We start from the raw sequence: 21413 nt of genomic DNA, 5'->3' as shown, positions 1-21413 counted from the left end.
CTTCGCCCGCTCCGCACCACCCATTTAAAAGGAAATAAAAAAGAACAGCCACCGGCCTAAGCGACCCGGTCGATACCTGCCGGTCTGGAGTCTCGCTGACGTGGCCACTGCGCCTGAGGGAGGGCCGGCGCGCCGCCTGTGCCCTCCAGCCGTTCCGGCCACCTGCCGGCTGCGGCTTCTCGCGGTGGCCGCGGAGGCGCGCACGCGCGCATGCGCGCGGCGGGCCAACCCCACGCAGCACTTCCGGCGCGCTGGGGGACGTGCGGTTCCGGGTCGCTGCCTGGCTCACCGGCCGGCGGTGGGGGCTGGTGACGCGGGCCTGCGCTCACGAGAGGCCCTGGAGGCGGGGCTCTGCCGGCTGCCCAAAGAGCGGCAGGTGCGCGGGCCGGGGCTCCGGGGACGCGAGCAGGCCCCCGTTCTTCCGGTGGCCTCAGTGTCCCCAAAGCGGCCTGGACAGGGTTGCCCAGGACCCAAACCGGGGGGCGGTGCCAGGTGCTGTAAGGGGCCGGGTGGGAGCGGAGGCTGGCTGCGCGGGCCTGGAGTCCGGAGCCCAGGGTTCCGTGATTCCTCCCTGCGCGACCGAGGATGAGCCAGTCCTCCTCCCTGGGGCCGAGTTTCCCTGCTGTCAAGTGGGAGAGATGTTGGTTCCTTCCCTTCTTTGACAGTCCAAGTAAGGGCGTGGCTGGAGGGAGACTGGGGAGTGGGATCCAAACTGCCTTGGCAGGTACCTCTAGACGTGAGTAAAAGACCTACCTGTCTTTTACTCAACTCTGCCGTCCTTTTGCTCAGAAACTGACTCAGTGCGAATCAAGCCCAGGGTCTGGCCAGGTAAACAGTGTTTGTGTCAACGTCAGCTGAGAAATAAACGCCGGCCCCGGGAAACCTTAATCTCATTCAAGTTGCAGTGAATTTAGGCATAGATCTACTGCGGTGAGCAATTCTGCCCTTTGTAACTGTGAATGAAACTCGTAGGCAAATCACAATTCACAGGGACCAAGGTGAGGGACGGTAGTCCACTGAGAGGTGAGGTAGTGACAGGTTTTCTTCCCCACTTAATCCTTCCTCCTGGGTCCTCTACTCCCCTGCCCCATCTCCACCCACCACTTTTGTCTTCCGTTTGGAATATGCAGCCCACTTTATGTTTGTCTTCATGCAGGACAGAATGCATCGACCTCCAGGCTGTTTTAAATCTAGTAGATAAGCCAGGTGAGTAAGTGGTTTACCTGTTTTTTCTTATTTGTTCTAATTGGTTAAGGTGAAGGTTTTGAAGAAATTTTACAGACTTGATCCTAAGTGGTAAAAAGTCATTTGAAGATCTTAGAGCAGAGTTTAGATATCTTTTAAAAAAAAAAAAAAATGGAAAGTTACGGCTGAAACCTGATTGTTAGTATTTTATACACAATTCAGGGAAATTTTTGAATCTCATGTTAAATACCATGTCAGATACTTTGAAGAAAAGAGAGATTGTGCTGGGCATGGGGGCCCATGCCTATAATCCCAGCCTGTGGGGAGACTGAGAAGGGAGAATCTCAAGTTCCAGGCCAGCCTTAGCAACTTAGTGTATACCCCTGTCTCAAACATAAAAATTAAAAAGAGCTGGAGATGTAGCTCAGTGATGAAGTGCCCCTGGGTTAGATCCCCTGGAGTTGTGGTGCCATGGGAATTGTGCTTTGAGGTAGTTTTAGTGAACTGAAAGAAAACCACATAGTATTTCCAGGAAAAGTTAAAGACTCTCATACCTGATATGTGGTTTTCTGGCTTGCCTGATTTTTTTTCTAGGTTATGATTTTTTTTCTAGAAACAGGTGATTGCAAACCATCCTGGAACATTAGAATATTACCTAATATTACATAGAATTTTCCTCATATCGAGTTACATGTTTTGCCATCAGCTTAAAAAGGGGGAAAAAAAGCCCTAAACACTGGTTAAGCTTATTGAGGCAAGAATTCAAAATCATTAATTTATGATTTTGCGATGTTAACCTGAGAAATTTTACTAACTGTCATAGGCCACTGCCAACATGGTATAATTAAAAAGAAAAAAAAAAAAGTTGAGACTTGTGAGTCAGAGCTCTGTGTTCAAAGACCAGCCCTGTCACTTAGCCACATAGCCTTTGGCAGGTTACTTCACCTCTTTGAGATTGGATTGCCTTATCTGCCTGTGAAGCGCCTAAGTGATTTTTAAATGTTTGGTAATTTTGTTCTACTAAGTATACATTTAAGTTATGACACTTAATTTTGAAACTGAAACTTAACAACTCAGATGTGAAATCTTTCCTGTGTTTGACTTAGAGCTATCTCTTTCATCTGATTTGTAGATACTGTGTTGCCATATGCCTTTGACCCACATTTAAATTGAAATCCAGCTTGCTTGGATGTCTGAAACTTTTTAGGCTCCTTTGTCTGAACACTGGTTACTGAAAATTATTGGTAGTTGAAGAACTGGTCATCTGTACTGGATAGCCATACAGCAAAAATGTTTGCAAAACTGAAGAAGAAAATTGCAGAAGAGACTGCTGTCACTCAGAGGCCAGGAGGTGCTACAAGGATCCCACGGTCAGTGAGCAAGGAATCAGTAGCCTCTATGGGAGCTGACTCAGGAGATGACTTTGTAAGTATCTTCTCTAGCTTTGAATATTTGGTGCAGTATTAATTTTTAAAATTTATTTATTTATTTTTGGTACTGGGAGTTGAACCCAGGGTGCTTTACCAGTAAGGTACATCCCTAGTCCTTTTTATTTTTATTTCAAAACAAGGTCTTGCTGTGTTGCTGAGTGTCCCCCTAAGTTGCTGAGGCTGCTCTCAAACTTGCAATCCTCCTGCCTCAACCTCCTCAGTTATTGAGATTATGAGCATTCACCACCATGCCTAGCTTCAAAACATGTATTTCTTTTTTCAGAGCTGGGGATTGAACCCAGGACCTTGTGCTTGAAGCAAGCACTCTACCAAATGAGCTATATCCCCAGCCCCTGACTTCAAACATTTAAAAATAATATTGCAGTGAATCCTTCCAACACATTTTTTTTTATTACATGATTTATATGCTTTATAGTTTATAGCTGTTTAAGAACCTGCGTGTCTAATTCTCTACTTAAGATACCTTTTTGTTAGTGTTTGGGTGTTAATATTAAGGTAGCTTTTTTTTTCTTATTTTTCAGTGAATCCCTTTCCATATTCTGTACATTGTCCTCTTGTATTGCTTTTCTGTCTGTATAGTTAGTGCATCTTCTTTTACGTTTCAGTCTGTCCGAATGTCTAAGCCTGTTGTCTATGCAGGTGCATATACTTTGTCACTATTGCTTTAATAAGGCCTGTGAATTATGCCAGAATGCACTATTTTATTGGAAAAATTTATGGAAAGATGGCACTTATGAATAGTATGTCATGTTGTTTGTAAAGTACCTTTGGTTTGATAAGATTTAAAAAAATGATGCTGACATGTTAGAGAAATGTCACACTTAAGGATTAAAATATATGTTTGGCATATGACAGGATCCTCATAAGTTAGATGACTTTAAAAAAGATCTTATAGGGGCTGGGGTTGTAGCTCAGTGGTAGCACACTTGCCTAGCACATATGAGGCACTGGGTTTGATCCTCAGCACCGCATAAAAACAAACAAAATAAAGGTATTGTCTACAAATTTAAAAAAATGTATAATGCTTGATATATATAAAAGGATCCATTTAATATACATATAAAACATAAAGCAGGTTTGATCCCCAGCACCACAATAAAGGGACAAAGCATAATGTATATGTGGTGTATAAAGCAAGTAAATCTGTCACCCACCAAAGAAATAGAATATTATCAATACTGTTGAAGCCATTTATATGCTACTCTCCATTTCCTTCTCCCCCACTCATAACCACTAAATTTTGTTTATCATTCCCATGCTAATTAAAATATCTTAACATACATATGTATTCATAAACAATTTTGTGTTTGCATGGTACTGGAGAAAGAACCCAGGGGTGCTCTATCACTAAGCTACATCCCTAGCCCTTTCTTTTTTTTTTTAATATTTTTTTTTAGATGTTGATAGACCTTTATTTTTTTCATTTAATTATATGTGGTGCTGAGAACGAACCCAGAGCCTCACACATGCTAGGTATGCGCTCTACCACTGAGCCACAACACCAGCCCCCCCCCCCTTTTTTTTTTTTTAAAGACAGAGTCTTGCTAAGTGTCCAGGCTGGTCTCAAACTTGTGATCCTCTTGCCTCAGCCCCCAAGTGCTGGAATTGCAGGCATGCACTACCATGCCCTGTAATTTATTATTTAATACTGATTATTTTTGAACTTTATAAAGATGGCATACCATAGTCTTCTTGGACTTACTTTTTCTTTAACTCAACATGTTTCCAAAATGTATCTGTGTGGCATGAAGCTGTGGTTCATTTATTTTGGCTGCTATTTACTTCATAAGATTACAGCATTTGAATAGGCCACAATTTATTTCTATCTTCTCCCAGTGATAGATATTTGAGTTGTTTCCATGGTCAAATGAATCTTCCCTCTCCTTCCTTCCATTACCCGAATCCCTGGTCAGATTACATGACAGAAGCTATTAGGTTATTGTGGTAGAGCAATAAGATTAAATGATCTAGATTGCCCCTGTATTTAACATCAAATATAAGTAAAAATTGGATCGCCAGGCTAAAGGATATAGGTTTTATTTGTTTCACAGTGCTGGGGATTGAACCCAGGGCCTTACACATGCTAGGCCAGTGCTTCTACCACTGAGATACCTCTCTAGTACCCTGAAAAATACAGCAGAAGGATCTGCTTTCCCCTCATACTCTGTCATACTATATCAAGACTATCATCTAGAATGTGTTCCCAACATAGAAATTGACCTGAGTGCAGGGAATACTTTGCTTTGAGACTTTTTGAGTAACCTTTTTGAACTTAACTACCTATACTGATCCTTACTCCATGTCTCCAGGTCTTTATATTTAACTGCATTTATTTCTCCAAATAGATACCTTCCATTTGGTATCTGACATACTAAATGAACAAAATTGAATTCAGTAACTCCATCTCCATCCTACCAACTCACCAACCATGGATTTTTTTTTTATACTCTTTTCTCCTTTCATGTCTTGGTATCTAATCAGTCAAGTATTTGGGTTTCCATTTCCCAAATATCTGTCAAACTTAACCCCTTTATGCCTCTTCGAGTGCATTTACCAACACGGCCACTTTATTTCAGGCTGACTTTCTTTCTTGGGGGAAAGTAGCAGCCTATATGGGCTCCTGCCTCAAGTCACTCCCTAAAGTGATCTTTCTAAAAGAGATCTGTTCACATCTCTTGATGATTAAAACTGGGTGGCTTCCTCATTTTCAGGATGAAGAACCAATTCATATATTACCATGTAATGATAAACTGCCATGTTTTTTTTCCTAGCTAACCAATCCAACCTCATCTCACGCAGCTTTCCTATACCCCATGCTGGAGCCAGACTGAATCTGTTGAACTTCCTGGAATGGCCCATATTACATCCTGCCTACCAGTGTTTGCCTATGCTGTTCACTCTTCCTGGAATATCCTGTATTCCTCATTTCACTGTTGCATTCCTCTGACAGACTCTGCAGCCTTCAAGACTTAGCTCACATATTACTCATGGAAGCCCCCTCATCCCTGCCCTCTTTTACCCCCAACCCCTTACCCTTCTGACTGAGTTTGGTGCCTCACCTTCTGCTTACCTCTGTGGTGGCACATCTGATATACTACATTAGTAGTGACATTTTGTTTGTTGGTCTCTGTTACTAAAACTGGGAGCTTTATGGGAGGGAATGAAGTGAAGCTCTTAGGAACTCAGGCCAGGTTATAGAGTCAGACCTGAATGTGGTTCCCTGCTATATCATAATTGTGTGACTGTGGGCAAGTTCCTTCACTTTTCTATACTTTCCACATCTGTAAAATGAGGATAGGTCCCTGTGACCTAGGAGGCCGAGGCAGGAGAATCACAAGTTTGAGGCCAGTCTTAGCAACTTGGCAAGACTCTGTCTGAAAATAAAATTTTTAGAAAAGGGGCCGGGGATATAGCTGGGTGGTAAAGTGCCCCTGGCTTCAATCCCTGATACCGAAAAGAAAAAAAGTGGGGGGAAATACCTGTGTCAGTCTGTATTAAACTTTTATGTCAGTGGTTCCATAATCACCCCAGGTTCCATTATTCAGTAGAAGACTCAGAACTTACTGGTGTAATTTCTTACAGTAAAAGGATACAAAGCACAATCAGCATAGGGTGAAGGTTTGTGGGGCAGAGATGGGAGCCCAGCCCAGCTCCAGCTGCTGTGAAGTACACAGCATATGGTTAACTCCCCCTGTAGTAACTCACGACAGCGTGGTAAAATGTCTGGTAGGGAAGCTCATTGGAGACCTGCTGTCCAGGGTTTTTACTAGATGCTGGTGGTGTACATCTGCCTAATATGTACCAAAATTCCGGACTCCAGAAGGAAAGGTGTTTGGCATAAACTATGTTTATGCACAAATAGTTTAGACACAATTATCTACTCCTTTCAGGAATTATGGGAATGTTACCAAAGTCTACATCCCCAGTTGCCAACAAAGCTCCAACTTTACAAGAAGACATTTTTAATGATAGCAGCCTCAGACCTTGTTAACTCTCTTTTCATAGTGTATAAAGCACTTAGCCTAGTACCTGGCTCTTGGTAAGCATTTCACAGTTAGTTGCTGCTGCTGCTGTCTTAAGGAGGGCCTGTGTCACCACTGTTCCTAATGCTTGGCATGATGCTGAGACCTAGTAAGTCTCGCTAGGAGTAATAATCATAATAGTTTCTTACACTGCTAATTTTATGGTCTGAATGTTTATGTCCCTCCATGGTTAACAGTGTGATGGTATGAGGTGGTGGGGACTTTGAAAGGTTCTTAGGTTGTTAATTGGAAGCTCTCACTTTTATAAATACCCTTAAAAAAAGGGCCTAGAGTGCTGCCTTTCACCTTCCACCATGTGGGAACAGCTAAATGGTGCCATCTATGAAACAGAAAGTGGGCCCTCCCCAGACTCCGAACCTGCTAGAGCCTTTACCTTGGACTCCCAGTGTCTTAAACTATGAACAATAAACTTCTGTGGCTTATAAACTGCCCACTTTATAGTATTTTCTTATAGTAGCCTGAACAGACTAAAACAACTAGCAATCAATGACTCACTTAAAACTGACTATATGCCAGGCTCTGTTTTACAAATTTGTCAGGTATTGGTTTATTTAATCCTCTCTCAGCTCAGCAAGGTAGGCCGTATTTGCTATTATAGTTTACAAATCAGGAAAGAAACACATAGAGAAGTTGAGTAATTGACTGGGGTTCTTCCGGCATTAAGTGGTAAGCTGGGCCTTTAACCCTGGCCTTTTGACTCTAGAGATTCCTCCTACCAGTCTTCAGTACTGTTGCTCAGTAAATAGTAGATGAACAAGTGGCTGGTAAATATTTAAAGTGAATTGTGAGTTGTTCAACCACCTTTCAAAACATTTTGGGGATAAAATGGGAAAACATGATTAAAGACTGAATAGTATTTTAAGTTTATTAGGTGTGGTAATGGTATTAAGGCTATCAAGAAAAGGTTCTCATTTTTTTAGAAATATTTAGCAAAGTATTTAGGATAAAATGTCATAATGTTGGGGTTTTTTTTAACTAGTTTAGTAAATAAGAATATGAGAAAACATGGACAATTGTTTAAGTAAATGGAGAATGTTCATTAAACCATTCTCCTAGCTTTTCTGTATTTTGAAAACTTTTATAATAAAAAGTAAAATGACTATTTAAAAAAAGTAAAAAGATTAGGAATACAACCATCTTATGACCTAGCCATCCCACTCCTCGGTATTTATCCCAAAGAACTAAAATCAGTATACTATAGAGATACAGTCACATCAGCACAATTCACAACAGCCAAAGTATGGAACCAGCCCAGGTACCCATCAACAGATGAATGGATAAAGAAAATGTGGTATATATACACACAATGAAGTGGGGTTCCCACTACAATGAAGTTTTAATAATAAAGGAAAATGAAATAATGGCATTTGCTGGTAGATGGATGGAACTGGAGAACATCATGCTAAATGAAATAAGCCAGACTCAGAAACTCAAGGGTCAATGTTTTCTCTCATATGTGAAGACTAGACCAAAATAAGGGGGGAAAGTGTGTTTGTGTGTATATGTATGTGTGTGTGTGTTGGGGGGGATATCATGAAAATAGGAGGGAAATAAGTGAAGTAGAGGAAGGAGATTGAGGGGAGGGATGGAAAGGAAGGAACTGCAGAATGAAATTGACCAAATTGTGCTATATAACATATGAATCTACCACAATTAATTTCACCTTTATGTATCTCAATAAAACACAAATTTAAAAAACCACAACACTAAAGTAGAAGGAAGACTGGTAGAGAGGAAGTGGAACAGGGAGGGAGGAAGGAAGGGGAAGGGGAAGTACTCGGGACTAGGTGGAGCAAATTATATTCCATGTACATATGATTATGTCAAAATGAACCCCAGTATTATGTAAAACTGTACTGTACTAATAAAAACATTTTTAAAAAGTAAAAAGATTTTTGGATGGGATATACTAGGGATTGAACCCAGGGGCACCTTATCACTTAGCTACACCCTTAGCCCTTTTTATTTTTTTACTTTGAGACAGGGTCTCATTAAATTGCTTAAGACCTCATTGAGTTGCTGAGGCTAGCTTCAAACTTGGGATCCTCATGCCTCAACCTCCTGAGTCACTGGGATTACAGACCCGTGCCACAATGCCCAGCTAGTAAAAAGATTTTATTTATTCATTCATTCATTCATTTATTTATTTTTTGGTACCAGGAATTGAACCCAGGGTGCTTAACCACTGAGCCACATTGCCAGTTCTTTTAATATTTAAAGATAGTGTCTCACTAAGTTACTGAGGTTGACTTTGAACAACTCTCAATCCTCCTGCCTCAGCCTCCTGAGCCACTGGGATTACAGGTGTGTGCCTCCACACCTGGCTTAGTAAAAAGATTTTTAAAGTCAGTTATTTATTAGCAATAGCACATAATGCCCAAAGTAATAGTACTAGCAAGTTTTAGAATAACCTGGGGCCTGGCATTTTTGCTCAGTGGTAGAACACTTGCTTAGCATACGCAAGTCCCCAGGTCAATCCCCAGCACTGCAAATCATCATCATCATCATCATCATCATCATCATCATCATCATCTGGATTTCTGGGGAAAATAGATGTTTTATTAATATATTAGTATATTGAATGCTAAAGTCTTTGATGCGTTGTAGAACCTGAGGTGACATCCTTTTTCTTTTCATAGCTGAGGATACTGAAGCTTTATTAGTATCGACATAGACTCAGTCATAGACACGACTTTGATCCCTTGTTGAAGAACTCTCCCCTTTTTTTTTAGGCGTTTAACCGTTTGAAAATTAAAGTGATTTCTTGTTTTTTTGTTTGTTTGTTTGTGGTACTGGGGATCAAACCTGGGACTGCAAGCTTGCTAGGCAAGTACTCTACCACTGAGCTTGCACCCCTGGCTCTAAAGTGATTTCTTTTTTGTATTATGTTCTTTCTGTAATATGGTCACAGTGGGTTTATTTGCTCCCATTTATTCCAGTAGCATGCACACACATGACTTACTGTTTTGCATCTCATCTCACCTTCATGTTATAGTGGCAGATAGTGTTGCTTTCACTTTCCAGCTAGAGAAGCTAGGGCCACTTATGTTAAGAAGTTTTTTAGCAATCATAGTTAATTAAAGTTTTTTGGCAATCATAGTTAATTAACTAAAATAAGAATTGTTAGGACTGAGAATGTGACTCAGTAGTAGAGTGCTTACCTAGCAAGTGTGAAGTCATACGTTTGATACCCAGCACCACAAAAAAAAAAAGTATTGTTGCATCTCACACTGCTGAAAACCCTCATGTGAATATGATCTCTCCTTTCTACCTGTCCAACAGGCTTCTGATGGAAGCAGCTCCAGAGAAGATCTTTCATCCCAACTTTTGAGAAGAAATGAGCAGATCCGAAAGTTAGAGGCCAGACTTTCTGGTATGTCTAAGAAGTCATAAATAGTCAACAACAGGAGACTTACCTTTCCTGACCCTTTCTCCCTATAAAATAGCCTATAGGATAAACTTTATAATTATTTTGACATAATATTTTCATCTCTTAGTCAGAAAGAAACAATCTGTACCCCCTTTGTTCCCTTATTTTTTTAGTGTACTGAATAGTGTCAATTCAAGACTAAATTTGAAAGTCTATTTTATTTTAAACTTGTTTTTCTGCTCCTGAGGTTTCTAGCCATGGATGTAAGTTATTAAAAGCACACATAAAATAGATTTGACCATCTTCCCCCATTAGCATAGCTTACTCTCAGGTAGAGGGGGGCAGTGGATAGTGTTTAAAGGGAAAAACCAAACAAATGTCGGATTCATCAGTTCCAGAGCAGATTGGTGCTATAGCTCATATCACCTGTGTAAGTGTTGTTCTGGGTTTGGGGGCCACTTTTCAATGGAATTTCTAACTTCAGCTCCTTCTATAGAAGCTGTGATGCTCATTGTGTCTTCATGTGCAGTTTACAACTTACACAGCTCCCATACATTCTTTGCCTACACAGAACATGTTTGTGATAGAATTGTGAGCTCTCATTTTAGTCTCTGCCCATGGATATATTTTGACAACTTCATCCTGTAAAGTGGTCCTTGGCTTTTGTGTCTCTTTTTGTCCCTTGACTTTATGCCCATTTTACTGGAATGAAAGTAGAAGACCAAATTCACCAAATTATATATGAGCATAGTTCACAATGGTCTTAATCATTTTGTTCTCAGTGTAACTTTATTAAACTTAGGGTCAAAGTCATACAAGCATTTAGTGATAGAGCTGAAATCCAGACCCAGACTTGCTTAATGGTAGAGTCTATACTCTTACAGTCTGCCTGAAAATCTATTGGTACTCTCTTATTACTCCTGCTCAGAAATGATATCAGCAACAGAGGTGAAGTAACCTGTATGTGTTTATTGTTGAAAAGATAGTGATAAAGTAATATGTAATGTACCTTCCCTAAGACAGAATGGACTTAACTTATGTTAGTAAAGGAACAGGGAAGAGAGTTGACATTTATTGAGTCCATTTAATGTCATGAGTATTCACCTACCCATGACATTAAGTGTGGTAGGTGAATACCCATGACATTAAGTGTGAAAATAACAAAAATAGTAACACCCACCTTTATTGAGCACTGTGTGCCAAGCATTTAAGGCATATAAAATACTTTATTATCTAATGCTTTCTTTGAAGTAGGTACAATTAATAGTATAATTTAATGCTTGAAGAAACTTAATACTTAGGAACAATACTTTGCCTAAGGTCCCCAGCCAAGGGGGATTTGAATTGGGATTTTTTTCTGTCTACTTTTTCACTCTACCATGCTGTCTTCTTTGGCTACCCAGATAATTAATTGTGACTTTCACCTTTGGAATGACATAGGGAACTCTGTTCCTATATACTTGTCTATAGAATTAAGTGCCTTCACCATAGACAGTACCATGCCAGGGTGCTTACTTTTGCCCTAACCACTGTTGCTGAGTTGCGTGGGTGACAAGCAAGCTTTAAGTGAGTTCTCTTGATCTGTCCTGTGCAAAAGCCAAAAGGAGAAGTGAACATTGAGACTTGAAACTAAGTAATGGGATAATAATGTAGTTTTCATAGCAGGGTATTTCTGATGACCAGGCCCAGACTAATTCTTGTTCATTTTCAAGGCTAAACAAATCTACCTGTTGGCATTCACTGTTTATAATATGGGCAGTTTGTACTATACCTGTTCGCCTGTGTTGCTCATTGTTAATGGGAGGCTATCTACCTAGCTTTCCTTAACAGGACTGGTTTTCAGGTTGAGAAAATCATCATCATTTTCATTCATTTTTTTTGTTTAATTAACTTCCTTTCCTGATGTTTGTCCATTCCTGGTATGTGCGTCACCCTCCTCACCCAAGACTATGCTGAACAGGTCCGAAACTTGCAGAAGATAAAAGAGAAGCTTGAAATTGCATTAGAAAAGCACCAGGATTGTACGTATTCATTTCCTGCTTTTCTCAATCTTTTTAGGGCTAGTTTTTGAAATGAAACAGTATATTTTAAAATTTGTCCTTCCTCAGAGCTCATATCTTTGTTTTATAAATAGTGTACTTCTGAATCAAGTTGATATGACATTTTTCTGATATTTATTAAATATAAACTTGTATTTACTTTGCTTTCGGGCACACTTCTTAAGAAGTGGTCGTTGTATGCATCATCTTGTGCCTATCCAGTCAAGCCCTTTCTTGGTTGGTCTTAGTTTTTTGTAACTTCTAGTCCTGGCCCTTGGTTTCTGGCCATAGCTTCATTACTGCCATGTTAGGAAACAGAGAGAGTTTGTTATCACTCCTCAGAAACCGAATATACATTTTCTTTAATGTACCCTAAGTTCTGATTCTCCTTTGGGTACTATCCAAGAAAAATGCTAATAGAAGTAAAGAGTCAAGTGTTTGTTGATTATACACTAAAAAAATTTTTTAAGAAAAATAAAAGGTTTCTTTTTTTGTTTTTCTTTGGATTTTGTTTTTGTTTTTAAAAAGTTCTGATAAAGGGGTAGCAGCTGTCACTTAGCAACAATATTGTTCTTTTCTGGCAACTTACCCAAAGTGTTTTGTCATTGTACCATTTAAAAAGTTACCTTTGACATCTTCCTAAGTGTGTATACTTCACTATTACAAAAAACAAAACCAACAAGGGACAAAACAAGCAAACCAAACCCTGGTCTGTTTCTAAGGCCAAAGGTTCTTCTGGGAGTTGAGATGGAGCAGGGTTTCCCAGTCTCACAGTCCACTTATGTGACCTTGGCCTTTTTTGTCTGGTGACATTTGTGAAGTAATCACATGGGCTATTTATCATTTTATTTCTGAAGTATTTCCATATCTCAAATAGAGCCTCTTTGTTAACAGCTTCCATGCGGAAATTTCAAGAGCAGAATGAGACATTCCAAGCCAACAGAGCCAAAATGGCAGAAGGACTGGCTTTGGCATTAGCCAGAAAGGACCAGGTATTTTGTCTATGGCCTGCCCAAGACTGGTGGAAAGATTTCACTTAGTGACATGACTTCAAAAATCATGACATAAATCTGGTAGGAAATATTTATAACCTAGGAGAAAAGAAATGATATGTATGTTCTTTAAGATTTCATTTGACTTTTTCTTATAAAGTTGAACTTTATAGTTTTAGTCATGAAATGTGTCTAGAATATGAGAATATATCTTTCTCTGCGTCTGTGTAGCTTTATAAACTTGAAAACAGGAATGATTTGTCTATAAGCTAGTGGTGAGCCCCAAATATGTACAATGGTCTCAGAGCCTTGACCCCGGACACTCACCTTTTATTTAAGAGGACCTTTTTTGGGGGGTTCTGGGGATTAAACCCAGGGCCTAGCACATGTAAGGCAAGTGCTCTACCACTGAGCTACATCCCAGCCCATTTTGATTTTATTCTGAGACAGAGTCTCTCTAAGTTGCTGAGGCTAACCTTGAACTTGTGATCCTCCTGCCTCAGTCTCCTGAGTAGATGAATTGTAGATGTGCTCCACTGTGCCCAAATAAGAGAATTTCTTAATCACAACAGAAAAATCCACTAAAAATTCCCTGATGAATGATGAGAAGAGTATAATACTGTTACTGGTTATTTCAACAATTAAGTATATTTTGCTCAAGATAATGTCATTTTAATTTGAGGTAAACATCAGTGTTTTATAATAATCCTAATTTACTAAGAAAGGATCAGTTTATTATATTACATTTTGTCTAAGAAAATGTATAATTAATTTTATCTACAATAGATACAGTGATGAGTTTGTTTTAAAGTGTAGATTTATTTCCTAGCACATTTTCTGTTCAGAAAAAGAATATCATTACCAATACTCTGTGGGTAACCATGGTACAAGTATATACAAATAAAGAAATAATTTAAATTGGTAGATTCTGATTATAGACAGTCCAGTCTTCTGTACCAGTGATTATTTTTCCCCATTTAAAAATGGTTATCAAATAAAGAGTATCATTCCTTTTCCCTTGACATATAACAGAAGGCATAAAGCATGTTAGTTAAATCAAGATAAGAAGGAAAATAATTATCAGGTACTGCTGATAATCCTCCCTGCCACTTTCAGTAAATTCATTTCTAAATATCAGTTGCAGAGTTACCAACTCAGCTGGTTCCAGCTACCCACTCCCAGGAAGCAAGAAACAATAACAGTACCCATGGGAAAACTCTCAGGAATAAGCTAAAAGCTGCATGAAAACAGCAGATACAGCCTTGTGCGGGTGCCCTGTTTAGAAATCTGCAGGTTTATATTTGTGTCTAGAATTTTATATAAAATCATTTTCTTCTCCTTTAGGACTCTTAACTTTTTTAATATTACCAAGTTCTTCCTGGTTTCTTTCCCTTTTTTTGGTTTTTTGTTTTTTAATTCATTGTTCATTAGTTGGTTGCTTGCTTTGAGGGTGATGGGAGATTATGTTTTAATTTCTGAAAATTCTAGTATTTCAGATACTCTTCCCTGGAAACTACCTTTTTGTTTTGTTTTGTCTTAGGAATGGTCAGAAAAGATGGATCTGCTTGAAAAGGTTAGTTCATCTTTATTTTTGTCTCATTCATGTTGATTTTGTCTCTGGTGCTTGGAAAATGTTTTCTCAGTAACCAGTATACAATACTGATTGCATTGCCACCTCCTGGAACAGGGCACTGTGGGATTTGACACTGACTTGAACAGTTTGTGCCTTCCTCTGTCCTGGTGGGTGTGCAGGATGCCTTTGGTTTATTCTTCCTGATGGACGCCTCTCTTCCCTTCTCTGTGTACCCTCTGACCTCTGAGTGGGTTCAGCCCTCATGCATGGTATTTCAGTCAGAATGTTTATTCCCCAGCTTTCTCCTTACATGCTCCCTTTGGGCTTCGTGCATCCTTTGGCCAAAAGTCACAGGTTTAGTTGGATCTTTGGACATCATTTCTCTCTCTAGGTTTCTTGTGACCTCTTCATCCATTTGGCCCCAACTGTTACTAGCATGTTATCTCTTTGGGACTTTCTTGTCCGGCCCATACTTTAATACATCCCTTTATTAACCCATCCTCAAAATACCTAATTTGACTCTATTGTTTCCTGTGGAGACCCTGATTGATCCATTAGGAACTTGTCCTGATAGAATGTGGGAAATGAGAACATTTCTCAAGGCTCAGCATGGAACAATGAAGGGAATCTCTTAGCTAGACAGAGATGAGGAAAACTGAGAATTCTAGGATCATAACTTATATACCACTGTTTAGGTGCCTTAAGTAATGTGTTTCTGACTCTCAGACATAAACATGAAGATGAAATTTCAATCCTACAATTGGAAAAACATTTTAATTTTATAATAATCAACAACCAACACTTTCAACACAAATTATATGCTGTTACCTAATTCATTCCTTGCTTTCCTAAATTATTATTCATGGTAGAAAAATTCTTTTTTAGAATGATATATTCAGTTCCAAAGTATGTTCACTGTCAATTTTATTAGACAAATTAGTTGTATTATAACTCCATTCTTTCCATAAAACACCAAGTTAAGCCAGGATTTTCTTTGTGCATTCTGTAAGGAAGGAGTACAAAAAAGTCAAGTTCCAAAGAAAGTTCTACTTGAAAATAAATCCAAGCTGAGTGGTGGTGGTGCACACCGATAATCCCAGTGGCTTGGGAGGCTGAGACAGGAGAATCACCAGTTCAAAGCCAAGCTCAGCAATTTAGTGAGGCCCTGAGCAACGCAGTGAGACCCTGTCTCTAAATAAAACATTAAAAAGGGGTGGGGATGGGACTGAGTGGTGAAGTGCTCCTGGGTTCAATCCCTAGTACCAAAAAAAAAAAAAAAAGGGAAAAGGAAAATAATTCCAGAACATTGTTAATGATGGTCTTAAATATAGAGGTATAAGAGTTAGGGTAAAGCCTTCTTTCTTATTTAGTTTTTTCTTTAATGTTGGGGATTGAACCCAGGGACACTTTTCCACTGAGCTACATCTCCACAGTCTAGTACGTAGTTGCTGAGGGTCTTGCTAAATTGCTAAAGTTGGCTTTGAACTTGGCAATCGTCCTGCCTCAGCCTACCAAGTTGCTAGGATTACAGGCATGCACCACCACACCCAGCAGGTTTACGTGTCCTAAAAATTAACCCTTAGTGTATGACAAGTGAAATTCTCATTGAAATGTGTATCTTTTAAAATTTATGGTAAAGGAGATCCACTTAGGATTGAACCAAATATAATCTTGGTTTACTAAGAGGATTTTCTCTTGTTTTTTCAAAGGAGGGATTATGGAAATATTTTAGACCATGAAAGAGTAATGAACTTCTTTGTAGGTCTTTGAAACATCTCTTTTTAGAGGTGTTACTTTGAGACTCTAAATTTCTTTTCAATCAAGAATTAGAAAATGTAACTGGGTGCAGTGGCACACACTTATAATCCCAGTGACTCAGGAGGCTGAGGCAGGAGGATCACGAGTTCAAAGCCAGCCTCAGCAACTTAGTGAGACCCTAAGTAATTCAGTGAGACCATGTCTCTAAATAAAATATAAAAAAGGGCTTGGGATGTGGCTCAGTGATAAGCACCCCTGAGTTCAATCCCTGGTACCCCAAAAAAGCAAAATTAAAAACTGTAGCAGCAGTGTTAGTCCTAGTACTTAGGAAAGCTAGCATTTAGGAAATAGTACCCTGCTCACCCCAATCAAATCTAATTTTTTTAATTTTTTTTTTTAGTTGTAGATGGGCACAATACCTTTATTTTACTTATTTATTTTTATGTGGTGCTGAGGATTGAACCTAGTGCCTCACACAATGCCAAATAAGCACGCTACCACTGAGACACAACACCAGCCCTGCCTGCTTTTTTTCTTTTACTTGCTAAATTCTATAGTTTTTTAGGACATTTAGTCTCACTCCAGTTATTCATGGTTTTCAGCCAGTTCAGCATGTAATATGTGTATCAGGAGTTGCAAAGCTGTCTTAAGAACAAGGTTTTAAGTAATTGTTGCTCTTATTCCCTTTATTCACAATTATCGCTTAAAATGTTTATTTTTAACTGAAGGACTCTAAGTGATGCCATGTTGGTCATATTACTGTAATGCTTCCTGTTAATCCTGTGGTTTTGTCTATTGGCATGAGATTTCCTTTAGATTTGCCTTTCTTATGAATTCTACTTGTGTAATACAGATTTCTAATGTTTTCATTGTCTAAGTTGATGTCTTCTTCCAAATAGGAGAAAAGATTTTTGACAGCTCAGCTACAGGAAGTGAAGAACCAGAGTTTGAATCTTTTTCAAAAGAGAGATGAAATGGATGAATTAGAGGGTTTCCAGCAACAGGAATTAAGTAAAGTAAAGCACATGGTATGCACTTTTGTTAAGAAGTTCAGTACTGAATAACACTCCTGAACAAGAAGCCTTGATTATTTACTGTTGGTTTTGCTAATCATCACTGTGATTGCTGATAATCTCTAGTAGGTTTGGAGGGTTGTTTCTTTGTGGTACTGGGGATTGAACTCAGGGGTGCTTAATCTTGAGCCATATCCCCAGCCCTTTTTATTTTTTATTTTGAATCAGCATCTTGCTAAATTGCTTAGAGCCTCACTAAGTTGCTAAAGCTGGCTTTAAACTTGCAATCCTCCTGCCTCAGCCTCCCGAGCCTCTGGAATTACAGGCGTTACTGGAATTACTGTGCCCAGCCCCAGTAGTTCTTAGTGTTTATCACATTTGAATTTTTTTTTTTTTTTTAGAAGGGAAAGTTCTATTTCCTTTTTCTTCTTTTCTTTGTTTTACTTTGTTGTTGTTTGTTTGTTTTTTCATTTGTTTCTTATGTTCTAGGGATAACCTTCTGTTTTGTTTTATTATTTTTAAATAAGAGAGTCTGGCCACCAACTCATGATCTTCTTGCCTCAGTCTCCTGAATAGCTGCAAGTCCACCCTATCAGCTCAGCCCCCTTCTAATTTCACAGAAATGTTATAAAAATTTGGGTATTCATTTTTTTAAAGTATATTTCTTAGCAGTAGCTTAGTGAGACTTTATGTGTTTGTATCAGCTTTTAAAAAAAGAAGAGAACCTGGGAAAGATGGAGCAAGAGCTGGAGGCACGATCCAGAGAACTTCATCAGACCCAGAAAGAGTTGATGACCTCCCATCAGATGTCATCAGACTTAAGTCAGAAGTTAAAAGAATTGCAGAGACGCTACTCAGCGCTGGAAGAGCAGAGGTTCTTGCTTGGTCTGTGGGGCCCTTGGGAAGAAGTGTTGGTGTAACTCTGTCTGTAGCCCACCCCCTGTCCTCCTTGCTCATCGCAACACTTTCTGACCTCAGTGCTGGCAAACACCTCTAGATTGTCCTTTCCTGCCTAGGACTCAGGCCTTCCATGCCATCCCACCCCAAACCTCTCTCCCCTTCAGGGGTCTAGGCTCATAACCATTCCAGTCCTACTGAGCAATACAGTATGCTTTTAATTTTAAAGTTAATGAGTAAGCAAAGACAGATTAGGTTATATATATATATATATGTATAAAATATATCTATATATTTTTTTAGTTGTAGATGGACACAATACCTTTATTTTTTTATTTATTATTTGTGGTGCTGAGAATTGAACCCAATGCCTCACACATGCTAGGTGAGCACTCTTCCTCTGAGCCACAACCCCAGCCCCAGATTAGGATTTCTTGCTGAAACCTGGGTGGACTTTTTGTCTTTGGGCTTCTGCTTCAGAGAGAACCAAGTAGTCTTTTCTATTGATAACCTTCGTGTGGCTACTAATATTTGCAGCCCTTATATATAAGGCACCATCTGCAGTTTTCCTTTGGAGAGTGTGTCATAGATGAGATATCCAAATTTGTTCATTGTCTGCTTCCTTTCACTGAAGAGATCATGTGACAGCTTCGAACGCAGGTGCAGAAAATAAGATCACAGCCCTGGAACAAAAGGAACAAGAGCTCCAAGCATTCATTCAGCAGCTTTCCATTGATTTGCAAAAGGTGAGTATGAATAGTGGACCTTAATTCCTAAGGTTCATAAATGGGGGTTAGAAATTAATTCCACCAGAAATTTCCCTCTTGGGGAAACATATGTGAAACTGAAACTGCTAAAACATATGTGTCTCATGCAGTCCACATTGCCCTACTTCCTGTTCTAGCAAGGCCACATTCAGATGGAAATGGCTACCCAGCAGGATAAGAATTTCTGAGAAAGAAGACAGTATTGTCCTGACAGGAATTCTCAAGGCATACTATATGAATTAAAGTACCACACGGACAAAAAAACAGCTGTGGTTGATGTAGACTAGAGTTTTACCTTTGACAGACTTGGTTCTAATCCAATTTGATATCTTAACAACTTGATTTTTCATTTGGTTAACATACATTTATTGCTGTCTTGCTGTAGGCCTGTGCTAAATTCCAAGAATATAAAGATGAACAATAGGAAAAACATTGAGTGTTAAATAATGTTTCTCAGTTATGTTTCTTATTGTCATTTTGTACAGAACAATTTGTATCATATGGTTCTTTCTTACGTTGGAAACAAATGTTTTTCCTGGCTTCTTGATTCTATGTACCAACAGCTACCTTCAGACATTGACAGCCCAACCTTCTCCTGTGACAGAACAGCCTCTGTCAGATGGTACCACACACCCTCTTCTGGTCTCTTGAGAAATGCTTCTCTCAAATGAGGCAGAGATTTACAGCATAGTGTAGTACCTAGTAAGAATTATGTAAACTGAAGTCTGTATACCCCTTCCTAAGTAAGTATTGTCATACTTAGAGATACCTAAATGGAAATAAGGTTACATACTTTGTTCAGAGTTACACAATAAGTAATCAGGTTGGCTTCTAACCCATGTGTTTTTTGGTTTTTTTTGTTTTTTGTTTTTTTGCATTCTGAAGGTTAAACAACCCAAGACCTCACTAGACAATGCTCTGCTGCTGAGCTATATCCCAGCCCTCTAACTGAAGATTTACTCAGAAATTTAGGCTTGTTCTACTACATTTTGTTACTTCAAAATAGAAAGCACTCAATAAATATATCTTCCATGAATGAGCAACTAGGATACAAGGGCCCTAATGAACTTAAAATCTAGACATATATATTGTCCCTCAGAAACTTAGTTTCATTATAAAACTCAAACCTCCTATACCCTCAAGAAAAGAAAAATCACAAGTCCCAAAAAAGTGAACTAGATTTTTCAAGTGCAAAAGATAAACAATTAGGGAGTCTAAAGTGTATTCTGGAGAAACTGAAGCGCGAAGGATGGATGTGAAATGAGAAGAGAGAAGGCAGAAGGGTCCAGCTTCTATTTGAGGCAGTAGAGGAAGGGCATAATAGATAAGCAACACTGGGACTCAGGGACCCTTCAGTTTCAGTTACAGCCATCCATCCCTTTTATAATTGGAAAAACGAGGCTCGGGGACGTCCAGATTATGGTCACATGATGGTTACATTAATATTTTCTTCCTGAAAATGTTCATGGAGCCTTACTGTATTCTGGGCTCTACTCTGGTTGTTGGAAATACCATGATGAGCAGAATTGCCCTTACCTTTTTTGGTACTTAACAGTCAGACCATAATCAATAATCACACACACACACACAAAAGCATGGGTCGTATTAATGTGTGCCTTTTTAGCTTTTTGAGCTACTGTTCAGTTTTTCCTATAGTTATTATGATAATGTACACACTCCTACCAGCAGCAGGAGTTTTTCTGCTTCCTTGCCAACATGTAAAGTTGTCAGAACTTTAATTTTTGCCAATCTGGTGAATATGAGAGATCTCACCATGATTTTTTTTTTTTTTTTTTTTTTTTTAGTTGTCAGTAGGTCTTTTGTTCCATTTTATTTATTTACATGTGGTGCTGAGTACTGAACCCAGGGCCTCACACATGCCAGGCAAGCGATCTACCACTGAGCCAGCCACTCTCACCATCATTTTAATTTGCTTCTTCCACATTACTGGTGAGGCTGAGCATCTTTTCATGTGTGTATTGGTTATTCATGCTCTTCTGTGAAGTGTTAGCTCAAAGCTTTTGCCTATTTTTCTGTTGTGTTTTCTGTCTTATTCTTTTTGACTGTAGTTTTTTTTTTTTTCTTTATTTTATTTATTTTTATGTGGTGCTGAGAATCAAACCCAGTGCCTCCCACATGTTCAGCAAGTGTTCCATCACTGAACTACAACCCCAGCCCTGACCATAGTTTTTCATATAGGTAACAGCTACCACCATCTTTTGTAAACTCTCTGGCTTGCATATGCCTTGTCCAGTTTCTGGCCTGGGGTTTGTTGTCTGCTCTTCCATCCTCACCAGCATTGTGGTCATGGTGAGCTTTGTTACC

General features: G+C 39.2%; 1 protein-coding gene across 6 annotated transcripts in view; it reads left to right on the top strand.

Moving 5' to 3' along the window:
• Positions 1-229: 229 nt before the first annotated feature.
• GOLGA1 (golgin A1) overlaps positions 230-21413 on the top strand; it is a 51004-nt gene continuing 29820 nt past the window's right edge. For 4 of the 6 annotated variants that reach the window (XM_079113782.1, XM_079113783.1, XM_079113779.1 and 1 more), the window contains exons 1-10: positions 230-376; positions 1157-1206; positions 2318-2610; positions 9962-10052; positions 11996-12070; positions 12983-13080; positions 14621-14653; positions 17311-17439; positions 18129-18298; positions 18956-19067. In XM_079113782.1, the coding sequence (XP_078969908.1) occupies positions 2476-2610; positions 9962-10052; positions 11996-12070; positions 12983-13080; positions 14621-14653; positions 17311-17439; positions 18129-18298; positions 18956-19067 (843 nt within the window). In that variant the 5' untranslated portion in view covers positions 230-376; positions 1157-1206; positions 2318-2475. Of the gene's footprint in view, positions 493-1156; positions 1207-2317; positions 2611-9961; positions 10053-11995; positions 12071-12982; positions 13081-14620; positions 14654-17310; positions 17440-18128; positions 18299-18955; positions 19068-21413 lie in introns of all 6 variants that reach the window. The other 2 variants (XM_079113781.1, XM_079113780.1) reach the window with 2 other exon arrangements.

This window comes from Sciurus vulgaris (assembly GCF_902686455.1).
Source record: "Sciurus vulgaris genome assembly, chromosome: 15".
Taxonomy (NCBI): Eukaryota; Metazoa; Chordata; class Mammalia; order Rodentia; family Sciuridae; genus Sciurus; species Sciurus vulgaris.
Note: the sequence above shows the minus strand (reverse complement) of the source record. Positions and strands in the feature narration are given on the sequence as shown.